This window comes from Melozone crissalis, unplaced genomic scaffold (assembly GCF_028551555.1).
Source record: "Melozone crissalis strain CALT ecotype California unplaced genomic scaffold, PUWL_Pcris_2 ptg000027l_1, whole genome shotgun sequence".
NCBI classification, from domain to species: Eukaryota; Metazoa; Chordata; class Aves; order Passeriformes; family Passerellidae; genus Melozone; species Melozone crissalis.
Genome location: NW_026535805.1, coordinates 7198526 through 7213865, shown reverse-complemented (window position 1 = coordinate 7213865; position 15340 = coordinate 7198526). Strand labels below are relative to the sequence as shown.

General features: G+C 37.5%; 1 protein-coding gene across 1 annotated transcript in view; it reads left to right on the top strand.

The window, feature by feature from the left end:
* Positions 1 to 14866, top strand: part of HAAO (3-hydroxyanthranilate 3,4-dioxygenase) — a 33182-nt gene extending 18316 nt beyond the window's left edge. The window contains exons 6-10 of the mRNA XM_054280462.1: positions 53 to 96; positions 11378 to 11523; positions 12611 to 12679; positions 13824 to 13906; positions 14788 to 14866. Coding sequence (XP_054136437.1) covers positions 53 to 96; positions 11378 to 11523; positions 12611 to 12679; positions 13824 to 13906; positions 14788 to 14866 — 421 coding nt within the window. The remainder of the gene's footprint in view (positions 1 to 52; positions 97 to 11377; positions 11524 to 12610; positions 12680 to 13823; positions 13907 to 14787) is intronic.
* Positions 14867 to 15340: the final 474 nt, after the last annotated feature.

The following is a 15340-nucleotide window of genomic DNA, read 5'->3' as shown; positions in this document are numbered from 1 at the left end:
TAACCTACAGAACATAACTTTTTCACTTCTATTTAAATGTTCATTATTGCAGGTTTTTCAATTCAAGGCAATATAAAACTGGAAAACCAAACCCAGGTAATACAAATTAATTTCAGAATTAGAACAGTTGCTGATTGAAGAGCAATGATTCTCACCATATAAAATAAGTATCTGTTTTTCTTTCTGGTTGTGTAAATTAAAGTTATTTTTGGGAAGCAATTCCTTTCATTACCATGACCACAAGGAAATTCCATATAAATGATTGCCAACAGCATCTTGCTTGGTCATGTGATGCCATCATAACCACTTATCAGATAATTATATTAATGTGAAATGCTAGTATCTCTATCCTTACATGCCTTTCAAGTCTTATACTAACAAAAATTCACTTCTGACAGCCCATAAAGTGATTTTTACAAGTAGAATTAATACACTTTATACCTATTTGTACTCCTCTACCTACAGCTGTGATCTACTCTTGGGAAACCTAGATGATTTTAGTTCCCATAGGGTCTGATCTGTTTAACATTTTATTTCCATGCTGTCTTGCCACATTTTTTATTTTGTCTCTGTTGTGGATAGTGATTGCAAAATTCCACACTGGAACAGATACTCCAGTTGTAACTCCACTTAAATCTGATGGAAAGAGACATAGGACAGAGAAAGTGACTTCTAGAAAGCAGAGTTATTGGTTTTGGCTTTAAGAGTCAGATCTCTCAAACAAGATGGTGCCTTTCTGCATGGCAACAAAAGCCTCAGTTGCAGGAATCTTGCAACAGCACCTTCAGTAGGAAATTTGTTTTGCTGAAATCTTGCAATCCTGTTGGACCACAGCTTTAAATGAGCACCCAGCATATGCACGATCCATTGCCATTAAAAACATAAACTATGCCCAAAATATCACCCTTACATCTTAATTATGTACAAAAGACCACACTATGCAACCATTTGTGTGCCTGCAGGAGCAGGCTCTATAGACTATTTGGAAGTGCTTTAGTTAGGTGCAGCCTGGTCAGTTCTCCTACAAGAACTACCTGGAAAGTCTCCATGACATTTCAAGGTTCTTAATTGAAACATGGAAAATCATCATAAGAGCAGCAGAAGCTGCCTGTGTAATCTCTAGGAGAGCCTGAGATTCCTTCCTGGAGAGCTCCTACACCAGTTAGCCAAATGCTACCAGCTCAGCCATTCCCACTGCTCAGCTAGGTTTGTTCTTTCAAATCTGTCTCATCTTTGCTGGCAACTGAGGGACATCCTGCACCAACCAAGAAATGTATGTATAGCTCAGGTGCACTGCACCCAGCTATGCTACTCTTGACCTCATGGCCAACTTGAATGCCATCTTCCAGTCACACTTAAAATTTGAATTCCATAGCTCTTGTCACAAGAGAAATGTTAGTTTCCCCTCTCCGAAAGGTTTTTGGAACCAGCTGTCCTTAATCTGCACATCAATTCCTAAACATCTTAAGATGATTGTTATGAATTACTCTAAGAGAGAGAAAAGTTTCAGGGAAATGTTATTTCCACATCTGTTCCATTGATAGTCACCATTAAAAAGTCAGTCTGCCATCTCAACCAACAACAGAACAAAGCTCTTACTGAAATCCTAAAATTGGGTTAAGCTGTTTTTGTCTTAATATCAATGTTCTTAAAAATAATTAACTAAAACACTGTTGCCAACATGAAGTTTAAAGAGTCTTCTCTATGGGATAGAAAGCTTAAATCCCTTGCAGTCAGAAAGTGGCAAAGCAGTCAGGAACCCTGAATGAAAACTTTGCCGAACCAGCTTTAGGCATTGGTTCTTTCACTGACTGGGGAATGTCATTCTCAGGGAAAGGCTCCATGTTTCTTATCAATAAAATGGGGTTGTCTCCAAGATCTTACTATTATTTCTATGCACTGTCCAAATCTGTTTTAGTCTGAACATGTCACCAGTGTTTGGGTTTTGGTGCGTTGGTTTGTTTGGGGTTTTTTTTGCATGGAATGTGTGAGAGCTATAGTGCAGGTACTGCCTCACTGTGTCTTCATACAGTGATTAGCAGAGGAAATATAATTTCAAATGAAGCCTCTAGATGCTGCTGTAATAAAAAAAATACCATATCATGCTTAATATCCTTGTTCAATACAGGGATTTGCAGTAAGCATCCCTCACCAGGCTAAGAGTTTAAATGTCAGTAACAAATTAATAATGTCAGAAACAAATAACATTAAAGATTTATATTTTTGATAATTTTGCAGAAGATTAGGGCTAAAGAACAAACCTGACAATCAATCAGAAGCTACAATGCATCCTGACACCTTTTTTTAAACAAGTAATTCTGAGAAACTGTTATTGAAAAATTTAGTACAGAAGCTATTTCCTTGTAATTTACCTGGCAGGTTTGCAGCCTGGGGAACAGCTCCCTTTTTCCAATTTTCAGGTTTGACAATAACTAACTCAATATCTCAGTGATATCTTATGCATGAGGAAAACACCCCACATTTTTAGTTACAAAAGTTTTAGTTCATAGCTCCTGTAACTCTCAATGAGACTGACAGTGTTAAAAAAAAAATATCCACAAACAGTTTGACTGAGATAGAATTAAGCTGGTAATATGTTCACTCTGAAGGCATATCCAGTTGATATAAAAATAATGCTTTGGATTTATTCAGCTCTCATTATTTTTTTAATTTTCTTTTTTTTTTCCATAAGGAGAGTTCAGCAACCAGCATGACATTTGTAACACATAACAAGCTACCACCAGTTGTCATGATATTTCACTCAATACCTATCTCAACATCATTTGAGCTGGCTTATGCAGAGGATGGAGTTTCAGCCCTTTTTTTCAGTTTCTCTTCTGAAAATCCAGATTCACCTCAATTTAAAAGTGCCAGCTGAAGCACTCTCAGGTTCCTCTCCACATAAGCCTGAACTATTGCCTCACCTTCTTAGAGAGAAATGGAATAAAATTGAGGAAAAACATCTTAAAAGAAATCCTGGATTGCAGCTCACTTATAAAGGAAAGCTGTAAATGGAATCAATCAAGCTCTCCAATGGGTTTTAAAAAAGCAAAAAAAAAGACACCCCCCCCTCAAAAAAAACCCCAACCCTAAATCCAGACCTTTTCTTGATTTATTTATGGTTTCTGGCTTAGCCAAAAGCAGGGAAAGTCCCTCTGAAAGCAGGGCAATCAGAGTATATGAAGACACAGAAGAAAAGGGACTTAAATCAGGAAAAATATAATCAGAAATATATATTGCATGCAATCCCTACTTGAGGCATCCTCTCTGGAACTGTTTTGTATTTTATTACGAGACTCTTTTGTTTCCATGTGCAGAAATTAAGAGAATACTCTCCCCTTTTTTTATCAAAAAGGGCGAATATTTTTAGGATATAGGCTGTACAGGGAACCCTCAAGATGGGCTGGTTTGGGTTACTTGTCATATTTTTTGACATGAGGAATCATAGTTATCAAAACAAGCCTTGCTACTTTCAGTTCAATCAGCCTGAGAGCAAGATTATCCCCAATGTAACAATTTCACCCCACTTTTCTAGTCAAGAGAAGACTCTAGTTCAGACAGAGACCCTCAGTTCTAATAAAGAGTGATGGTTAAATATTCTTTGCAGCAGTAACCAGAAGCTCCAAAGCTTTACCTGCCATGCCTGAAATAATCCAGACTTTTTTTAGGAGTAATTTGATGGAGAAAAAACTGCAATAAAATTTTTTTCTACAGTTAGGTGTGTTTGAAAATGAACCTCATGAACATTAATGGTATAGGTAGAAGGTCAGGAATTTGTTTATCCAAACTACTCTGCTTCTGATTATCAATGAAATTTTATTTCCCAAACAAGCTTTATCGTGATTGAACATTCAGATATGTAATGTAAAAACCAGTCCTGTAGTGACTTCACTAGAAAAAGTTTCATTGATTTTTGGTGCATCTAGGGTAATTTTCAGTCTAGATTAGGAATCTTGTTAGTACAAGATAGTTAGAATACAGTGCAGTTTTATGTTTGTGGTTCAGAGCAAACAAGACCTAAGCAACTGAATGAGCATGAAGAAATAGCTATTTTCTTCAGTCAGTGGAGCAGGGGTTACCAATGAGCCTAGGGCATGCTCTGTAAATGTTCTGTGGTCTCAGCAGTGCTAAAAAAGTTACAAGGGTAAGTTCAGCACTATAAAAATCAGCTTCTGTGTGGTTGTCCTCTGTAGCTAATCCAGTGAACCTCCATAGACAATATTTGCTGCTCAGTCTTGTTTCACTGATATATAAAAACAAGCAGATATTTTTTCTTCTATTTTTCTTCTTCCTTTTCAGTTAACTGGCTAGTTGGCAATGTTAATTCAATTAAAACTACTTCAGAAGACTAAAAACCTGCAGAAATAAATTCTGTCTACAGTTGCACTAGAGCAAATACAAGGCCATGTTTTGAACTTCAAATAACTGTATAAACATTTGTGCCTTTCTGTTTTCAGTACATTGAAATAATTCTAAAGATACTGTCTCTGTGGTATTTTTTTCCCAAATAAGAATTCTAATTTTGAACATAAAATTTATTTGCTGTGTATCTGTTTACAAAATTGACTATTTGATTCTCTTTACTCTCATCTTGAAGGACTTCCAACACACCTAAATAGATCACTCCTTCTCTTCTATAACATGGTACTCCTTTCTGCTCTGAGTACTTGTATTTAGAAAAAACAGTATATGAGCATTTAGATATTAAGGAATATCCTATTAAGGACTAACCAATACAGAGACCAAATAATTTTAAACTGTCTAGACCCATCAAAATTGTACAGTTCCCCACAACACCATCTCTGTAACTTTTATCAACAACTTGAATCTTCCCCTTTTCTCTACCATCCTCATTACTCTCTTCTGGCAAAGATGACCATATAAACACATTATTCATCTTCAGCCTGTCATAGGCAATCATTTAAGTAATATCCAAGTCATGTTGATATCAGTCCTCAATCTGCACCCAAACTGCAAAGGATATGTAGGTGGAAGAAGAGGATACAGCCATATAATAAACTCCTTCAATTCTTATGAGCATGTTACCTCTCACATTTCATCTATTTCCTCTCCTCTCATATTTAAATGAGGAGTCCCTAATGAGTACAGAGCTCATAATGAAAATGAGCTACTCAGACAGACCAACCTAAGTCAGCAATATTTAATGCAGAAATAAAGAAGGATCACAATGTCTGGAGTAGAGCTGCTATAATTTTCCATATGAAAACTTTACTGAGTTTTTTTAGTTCCAAACTACAGTGGATCATCCAAGACTCAGGACTGCAGACTGCACATTCTCTGGAGCCAAAAGGTTCCTTAGGCTCTCAGAGCCCAGAGCTGCTAAAGACAACATCAAAAAAAAACCCCAAGAAAGTCTTCAGGAATAAATCTGCTTCTCCCACAATATTCTCAAGTGAGCCTCCTCATAGAGGGGCAGAACATAAACTACAGGCTCTGGGAGCTCTCCTGATGCTTCACCACATGAACCAAGCCACTACTGATCTATACATACCTACAGTGCATAATGTACACAATAAACCTATCATGGCAATAGGAAGAAATGCCCTATAGTGTTGTTTTCCTTTCTATTCAGACTTTTGTGAAACAAATAAGAAATATTTAAGAGCTATAAAGCTCAGCAGTTTCACAGCAGGTATGTCCTCTCTAATAAAGTAGCTTCTTTCTTCCTTACATTCTTAAATGCTCCCCAGACAGCAACATCTGAAACAGAAGACTCACTAATGGAGTTTGTCTGACATTTTCACTAGTGTTTCTAAGGCTATTTAGTGGTAATAGCTCACACATGCTGTAAAAATCCTTGTCTCACCAAGAGAGTGAGGTCTCAACTTTTGTTATAATGAAGTATTCTATTCCCATTCTATGCAAACTGAAGTTACATACAAAGAGGCTTAATGAAATGCCCTGAGTTATAAAAGGCAGATTCAGAAACAGAATTAAGATTCTTTATGTTAGGATTGGATGAGTGGACAGCATTTCTCAATCCAATTTATCATTCTTAATTACAATAACCTAGCTAGATAATGAAAAACCTTTAAAAAATTATGGCCATAATAGTAACTTTTTTTTTTTTTGTTTAATTTGTTCCTTTCCTTCTGGCTGATGACATCTCCTTTTGAAAAAGCTATATTTCTTTATTACAAAAATATTTTTCAAAGCTTTTCTCAAACTTCTTCGTTTCAATTAGGAAAAAAAGGCTTGTTCAGTTTCTAGCATAGATTTAATGACACAAAGAAAAATCTGCCTAGAAATAATTACACGGACAAGTCATAAATTAGCAGTCATGAAAATTCTCAGGACATGCTACAAAAAAAGAATACAGTTACACAGGGAAATGTATGGTTGCACCAAGTGAGTACTGTATTTTCAACTAAATGCTTCTGCATCTATATTCCACAACAGGAAAATGAACCAACAACCCTCAGAGTAATCAGTCACTTTCAGTGCTTTCACTCTGGGTTTTTGTATGGACTGGGCTTAAACCCAGATGTCTGAAATTATGTCCCACATTTCACAGGTTTTATTTGCAGAGGTATTAAAATCCTACTAGTCTCATTGACATTTCTGTTAACTTGGAGAATAAAACAGACTTTTTCATAGAAATTAGGTAGGCACATATGGGAAAAACATCCTAGGGAATGTGTTATTACTGGCATTGGCAATTAAATGTGAAATGCTGCAAAACTCTATCACTGGAATTATTCATTATGATATAGTATTGAAGACGTGGAAATGATTATTAGAAAGCGTGCAGAAAAATTAATACATAATTTAAAAATAATTCACGAGTAGTCTGGGCCATTTGACACTACAGTTAAAGGATGAAAAAACAAAGAAGATTCAATTACTCCACTTTGAATGATGTCTTGTGATGCTATAGGGGGGGAAACCATTTGTCATGGACTGTGTCACATCCTTGCATGGAGATGGGGCACAGCATGTAGGGACAGACTGAGGCAGCACAGCACCTCAGGATGGTGGGATAATTAGTAAGAATATATGGGGATTTAACGATTTGAACCTTGTTCCATCTAGAATGCTTTGTCTACAAGTGAAGGGTGACACATCACTGAAAGATACAGTTCTTCATAAAGCCAACATGCAATCTTTTGACCTTATTTTGATATATTTCAAGTGCTTTATTGCTCTTTTCCTTTGAACAAATCTTGAAGAAATGAGAGCTATGAGAAGAGCTTGGGGATAGTAGGGCTCAGGAGAATGACATGGTTTGATTTCTTGACAGGAAAGCTTAGAGGCATCACAAGCGAAGGGAAGGGGAGGGGAGGGGAGGGGGAAGGGAAGGGAAGGGAAGGGAAGGGGAGGGAAGGGAAGGGAAGGGAAGGGAAGGGAAGGGAAGGGAAGGGAAGGGAAGCCTTCCAGGTTACATATGAATTAAGCAGATCAGCCACATGCTCCTGGTAGGTCACTGTCAGCCTTCTTTACCTGTTCTCTTTACTGCATCAGAAACACAGCACTCCCAGCAAGCTCAGACTCTTCTTTAGATAGTCTCTGCTGAGGTTGTAACTACCTGTACATCCAACTTGCTCTTTTCTCAAAGGCTGTTCTCCCCTTCTTTGCCCAGTTTAATATTCACAGTTTCAGTACAGTTCAATACTGTTTAACTGAAGTCAAGGTCCTCTAAAACCTGTAATTTCCTTTTTTAAATATTTAAAAACTCATTCTGTAAACATGACATTTTTTCAGCTTAACATGATATCATCACATTGTAATTAAAATCTGAAAAAAGCTATAATCCCATAAAGAACTGTGATATAAATTTTTAATAGTAATGATCTGCAGAAATGGACTTCAGTATTGAGCCTTTAAATGGATGTCTGAAAATGTAAGAAAATATTAGATTTGATGTTCCACATAGTGTTATATTACTTGGAAAAACCTACACCAGACTATTAGCTGTCTAGCTTAGAAGTGCCATTTTCTTGCATTTTGCTGGCATATTTTTACTTTTCCCATCTTTAAACATGTTGTCTCCTTGTCTCACAGTATTGCTAGAACAGAACTCCAGGAACACAGGCTTGCACTTCCGCAGATACTGAGTTGAAAGCAAATGTACAGGCTAAACAGAAATATATGCAACAATATCTAAATATAAGCCATTAGCCTGATTAGAAATACTCAGTTCCTTTAGTAGCACCAGGCTTCGACTCCAATATGTGTGGAACTGCAAGAGGTTAGATCCTCTTCATTGTAGCTTGTTAGCTCAAGTTCACAAGCATTAGAACACCTACAGCTCTTGGCATCATGCAAGGGATCAGCATCAGGGTTACATAAGGACTCAGCCAAGCAGTCTATTGATAATGTCACACATCTGTCACGTACCTCATCACCACAGCACTCTCTCATTTGTTCTGCAGTAACAGATAATCAAGTCATCATAGCAGGTCACACTAAAAGCTTAATTCCATGCAGGCACAGCTTTCAAAGGCCATTATGCTGTCACTGAGCAAGTGCCATTAACATCAAAGATAGTATTAAGCCAATACCCCATCACAGGCCTGGGCCTGCTGATAAGACAAGTGTCAAAAAAAAGAGCTCTGAACTGAGGAACTGAAAGTCTAAATAAAGAAAATCCCACCTTCACTTGAAAGCAAAATAAACTGTTAGATGGTGGCTGTTTATCACAAGCAAGAAAGGGCAGTGCAGTAAGTGCAGGATGCATTGCACTTACACTGGCCCTGAGCAGGCACAGATCACTCTGTGCTGTTGTCCCCTGAGTGTTGTCCCAGCTGATCAGGGCAACCGGAGTCAGAGATCAGCAGAAAGAGGAAAATAGCGAAATTCTGTTTATGGAGAATAACAGACAGAAGTTAAACTACAAACTTAGACTTCTTATTTCTAGATTTGTGTTGCTTCTTGGTCAAAATATAAACAAGTACTTTGGATTTCTTTTTTTACCCCAAGTTCCTTGCAGCTCATGGGGAACATTCATAATTCTCCTTGCACAAAACATCACAACGCCCATCCTTGAGACTCAGCTTTTTGCTATGCATTCTCCAGCATATAAAATCTGAATTTACTTGTCAGCTTGAGGCTGGAATTCTTAAACTGTGGAGAAGAAATATTCCCCAAGTTGAGCAGGATACTCACAACATCTCAGTTTTTGGTATCTCAGTATTTGTCTCTTATCCTACCAGCTCCCATATGCTTTTATTTCTTTAAAAGCAAGCAAACAAATAAACAGCCCACCACCAAAACCCCATATACCTCTCACAACTAGGACATGCATTTTAGTAGAAAGTCTACAAATGGGTAACTTTCTGGTATTCCAAAACTACAATGAACTTTTCTGAATTCAAATGATGAGTTTTAATCTGAAAACAAAATAAACCAAAAACAACTGGTAAAGATTTCTGTTATTAATAGAACAAAATCTTTTAATGTCTTTTGGAACACCAGCTGCATCGAGTACTTTCTCATAAAATTTCTGATAAATTTTCTTTTCTTCCTCTGCTGTGTCTGAACATATATAATAATATTTTAGACCTTTGTTTCACATCAGTCCCTAGTCAAAAAAGCAATTTTTCACTCAAATCTCATTTGCACATATCCATAATTTAAGGACAAAGTGTGTATGTGTTCCTAATTACCTCCAAAGGATGTTTGATGAACCTGTGAAAATTAAGGAAAAAACCCCAAGCAGTCATATTACAGTGAGAAAAATGAAGGACCAAAACTAAATCACCAAATACCTTTACATTGCATTTTAGTGTTATCAGACAATATATAGAACATTCAAGAATAGATCATGTTAATGCTTACAAGTTCAGAAAAAATAAATCTAATGTAAAGGCTTTCTTTTTACTTTGGTGCTTCTTAGTTTCTCTGGACAAGTTTGCTTTTCAGTAAAAGTTGTTTAAAATATTTGAGTTAAATAATGTAAAACTAGGAAGTTTTTTTTAAAAAACAAAAACCTGCAGAAGAAAATTTTCAAACAATAAATGTATTCTTTTGCTACAGATTTCTTCAGATTACTTTCAGAATTTCCTGAAAGAGGCATTTCCAAGAGAAATTATTTTTTAAAATATAATTATTTTAATATCACAAAATCACAGCACACGTGAGGTTAAGGGACCACAGTGGGTTAGCAACTCGAACCTCCCAAAATAATGGAAAAGAAAGTTGAATAGCAAAATTTTGTTTCTACAACAAAAGGGGTAGGATCCCACCCAGATTATCTGGAGAAGGTTGTACCCAGTGCTTATTGAGATCCTGTGAGCAGAAACAGCATCTTCAGTACACTGCATACCCTGACCCTCCCACATATTGTTCAAAGGCTGTGTACAAAATGGTCTTCAATGAAAAACTGAAATATTACATTCAAAACACTGCAGAGCAGTGAAATTCAGCATTAGAACAGAACCAAAAGAATATTGCATAATGAATACATTAATACTTAAAAAAAGAGCTGTTCTATTCCTAGCACTAAGATTTGGCTGCAGGTTTATTACCACAATACATTTGGGACCAAACCATCCAGGGAGTTTTCCCAGCATTTGGTTGGCATTACTGCTTGAAATTACTCAATGGGTGTTCTCCCATGATATCTCAGAAGAAACTACACAGAATCACCAAGGCAATTGCTCTGTCTCTGCACTTCCCTGTGAGCTGCTAAATAACTAAAGCTCATTTCATATACCAGCAACATGCAGCATGAATTTTGCCAGCTATACTGCAATTAGTCCTCCAGCTATTTTAAATCAAATTATTTAGGAAGGAGAATTACTAGAAATTAAATCCAGCTACCAAAACCAAAGCCATGACACGCTCCAAGAACTCCACAAAAAATACATTGTATTAAATTTTAAGTTGTACTAATCTGTTTGATTCACTGTGGCCAGTGTATTTAAAAACATAGGGGAGAAGAAGCATAAAGAAGAAACATAGAAGCCAGTACTAACTATGTGAGAGATGTAGAATAACCTTATTCTATAGGCCCAAGTCCTCTTTTAGAGGGATATGATGTGAGCAAAGACTCAGAGATGACACATCATCATATTTTACCAGACCAAAAGATGGTCTGAAAGAGAATGAGGACTATGCCAGGAAAAAGTAGGTAGGATATTGCACACTGTTTGAATGCACAGTTCTGACATCTTTGTAGTCAGACTTTTTGAGATTGAAAGATGCATATGTTATTTGTGAGTCTTGATGACTCCATCAAGACTCACAAATAACATATGCATCTTTCAACCTCAAAAAGTCCTGATAATGACCATAACACTGCTAACCATTAAAACTTTTGGCTAGATAGTGTCTGTAAATTGATCCCTCAATTAAAATGTTTGCAAAGACCAAGGGAACAAGGTCTGTCACTGATAGCCCTCTGCCTTGCTTACAGATGAACTCCTGAAAGAAATGCCTTTCCCACTGAATTCCACTTCTGTTATGGAGCCATTTTCCTTCTCAAGCTGGTTAAATGACCATCGTGGTGAAATAAAACAGAAAAAGTCTTTGAGTATGTTTGGAGATAACTTTGAAACAGAGGTAAGGGGGTATCATTTCTCTATTAAAAAAAGAGATATTTTTAAATGTACAGATTATTGGTGCCTACTGCTCAGAATGAATGAATCCAGGCTTGGGATCAATATAAAGTCAGTAGACAAAGTTAGGCACCCCAGCAAAGTTATGCACCCCTGTCTTTTGTCCATTGATTTGGTTGGCTTAGGGCAGGGGCTTTTTTCTTTTCATTACTTCCGTGTCCAGAGTCAACCTGAACCGCATTTCTGTTCATTTCCTTTGGGAGTAAAACAGTTCATTAATTCCCCAGTCCCTCTCTCCATATTTCCCAAATCAGAAGCACGAGTGTGCTGCAAATCAAGCTTCTTTATGTGTTTGAGCAGCATTCGTGGTCCAAGTCTAATCTGTGTGTGTAAACACACTTTTTTTTCCTCCCCCTCCATCTATGTAAAGTGGAAACAAGAAAAACTGGACAGGAACCAGAGAGCCTGGGCTGCCCTAAAACATTCCACTTCACAGTTTAGTCAAACACAGCCTAGTTTGGGTTTAAATGAAGCTGTCAACATTTGATATCTGTGCTGTACACGTGATGTTTACAAAACATATTCTTCCCCAGAATTACTTGGAGTCACACTCCAAAGAACCCAATACAGCTGACAGCAAAGTGACAGAGTGTGGGAATGCCAGGAAGAGCACAGAGGGGATAGAAAATGACAAAGATTAAGTCCTGTCTGCAGAATTTTTAATGTTAATGGAAGAAACCTTTCTACTTCAACAGGCTCTTGACAGAGCCCAGAGTTCATGAGGAGGAAGTGCCTGTTCCAGGAACAGAAGCAGGAAACATATAGATGCAAAGCTGAGAGTGGGAGGAGGCAGGAGGAGTAGATAAGCAAGGATGCAGAGGAGCATAAGGAGTGGCAGGTGTGACCAGCTCCCTTTTTATCAGTAGGAATCAATATGAGAAAACCAAACATAGTGTGAATTTTAATGTCTGTAAAAATAATGTCATCTTCTATGAATATTCTCCTCTAAAAATAGAATGTTTTAAATGCTGCTGGGAGACGAATATGGGCATTTTGGTCATTTGGATGAAGCCATTACTTTTTTTTTTTAGGCTATAGCTTATGGACCAGGAACAACTGAGAAAAGTAAAAAGGATTCAGATATCTGGATATGGCAGCTGGTATGTGGCAATTCACACTTGTTAACTGATGAGTTCATGTTTAAGTTCAGACGGAACAGTAGTAAAGCCTTCTAGCAACAGAAACTGGAATGATTCCCTTCCTTCTCACAGAAAAGATCACCAATAGGCACCACCTTTCAGCTTTAAACTGTAATGAAAAATAACTGTAAAGTGCTGCCACAATAAAAATAGCCTCTTTTTCCTCATCATGTATGTTGATGCCAGAGATACTGGCATCCATCCTTGTTGGGAATTTTAATGCACACTACGTAGGCTATATCCTGTAAATATATCAGCTCAAGCAATAAAGCAACATCACCTCTTATAGTTCTGCCTCGAAACATTTGCCCTCATGCTAAAGTCAAACTGGAATCAAGTAGAATAAGCTAATAAAAAAATCTGAAAACTTTTTTATACTAAATTAGAACCATAGGTGATCCAGACGTCCATTGTTCAACTTGCTTCTAGAATGCAACCCAAAGAAAAAGAAAAGCTAATTTTTGCTTACACAAGTCAGGCTAACTTGGGAGGCAGATATTTCTATTAGTTCCTCTTCTGTTGAAATTCACAGGGACTATCAAATACTAATTAAAGAAATCAAAGAAATAAAAAAAATCTTGAAGGACATTTGTTTACACTGCATCAGCCTGTGGAATCAAGACCTTGTGGCTGGCAAGAACCTGTCTCCTGTGCCTGACAAGATAATAACCAGTGCATTCCAATATGGAGAGACTCAGCAATTTCAGTCAGCCCCCTGCTGACTTGTGAATTGCTCCTCAAGACTTAAAAAGCTGTGAAGAATCAGAAAAGTAGGAGAGGAGCTTAAACTACTCCAGAAGATTCTCTCTGTAATTTCTGGAGCTGTACCAACTTGTAGGCTGCTAGCTTAGATTGGTGGCAGTGTACCCCAAGAATCAGGCAATGGGTTGCTGCTTTATGATAGTTCATTTTTTATGAACAAAGAAACATATTTTTATTGATGATAATAGTGTTAGACAGACAAGATCAACTGAATATTTAGCTAGACCTCATGAACCAGAACAGGTTTGAGGTGTTCTTTCAGTACGACAGATTTCTGTACATGCAGCATTTTCTTTCTGCTGGGGACAGGACATGGAAAACTAAAAGCCTTCTTTCCTTTCAGGAGGGCACATCGACTGTTGCCATGGATGGTAAAACCCTGACTCTCTCTGCTGGTGACAGCCTGCTTGTCCGTGCCCAGTCTGTGTGAGTAGAGATGAGCAGGGGCTCAGAGCGTGATCCCCCAGCTTCCAGCCACATAAATTCTGTGTATTCAGTGCACACCGTGTTGGGCCTCACTGGTGCAGAAACACAGCATCTGTGAATGCAGGATTTGCAACAGCCTCTGTTATTTCTCGGGGCAAAAGTGTTTTCAGGAGGAAAAGCCAGACATTCATTCTAGTTCACCTCTTATGATAAAAGCTGAAGAAAATAAAAAAAAAATAAGAATAAATAAATAAAAAGAAAGGAAAAAGAATGAGGGGAAAGAAGGAGGGGAAAGAAAAGGGAAAAAAGAAAAAAAACTAAAAAGGGGGCAAAAGAAAAAAAGGGGGCAAAAGAAAGAAAAAAAAGGGGGCAAAAGAAAGAAAAAAAAGGGGGAAAAAGAAAGAAAGAAAAAAAGGGGGAAAAAGAAAGAAAGAAAAAAAAGGGGAAAAAGAAAGAAAGAAAAAAAGGGGGAAAAAGAAAGAAAGAAAAAAAGGGGGAAAAAGAAAAAGAATAAAAGGGGGAAAAAGACCCTGTATAAAGATATATGGCCTGAAACTACCCACAGGCACTCACAACTCACAGCAGTTGCTAGAAGCATCAGAACAGGCTTAATCAACATCAATGCAGGAAGATTTGGGGTTCAGGCTAAGAACACAGCTCTCCCTCCTGGAGTAGGATGCATACAGCTGTTTGATAACCTTGACACATGTGATAAACATAAAGGAAAATAGCTTCCAGAAGGGAAACGAAGCTATAGAGCATGGCTGAAGCTGATAAAGTGCCTGCTCCTCCTTTTCAATATCATCCATGTTTCATTTGTTGGTTTGAGTCTCTGATTTCCCTCTATACACATTGCATCATCTCTCTTTCAATTCTTCCAGGTACTGCTGGAAAAGAGCAGAAGATTGTGTTGCTCTCTGCATCGCTCAGGATCCAAAACGCAAGCAGCCTTATAAATAACTCCTGTGTCGCTTGGCTTTCAGGATAACCAAGTTTTAACCTACCCAGCTTAATTATATTCTACTCAGAATGCCTGGAAATTTGAATACTCTAACACAATGATGGAGTCAAGTGCTGTGCCCAATTAAAACGTTTTTCCCCAAGTAGTTAAATTTTTAGCAAAATTTACAATCAGTATTTTTTTTTAAGATCTAGTATTTTGTTTGATTTTATCTGAAAGGAAATGACAATATATCCAAGTAGCAGGATTACTTACCTAATAATACCTGGTACTATCTAGATTAAAGTAGATTGCTTTGAAATGCAAGTCTCTGCCACAAGATGTAGAAAAGGAGATGGGACAGATACTGTTACACTTCTTAGGTAACAGGCTGGATGCTGTGTGCATGCTACACTGGACATAGCCCTGAACATGGGACTAAACTTGAGCACCTGGGTCATGGGTGTGCGCCTGTGCAGCAGAATTCTCAAGTC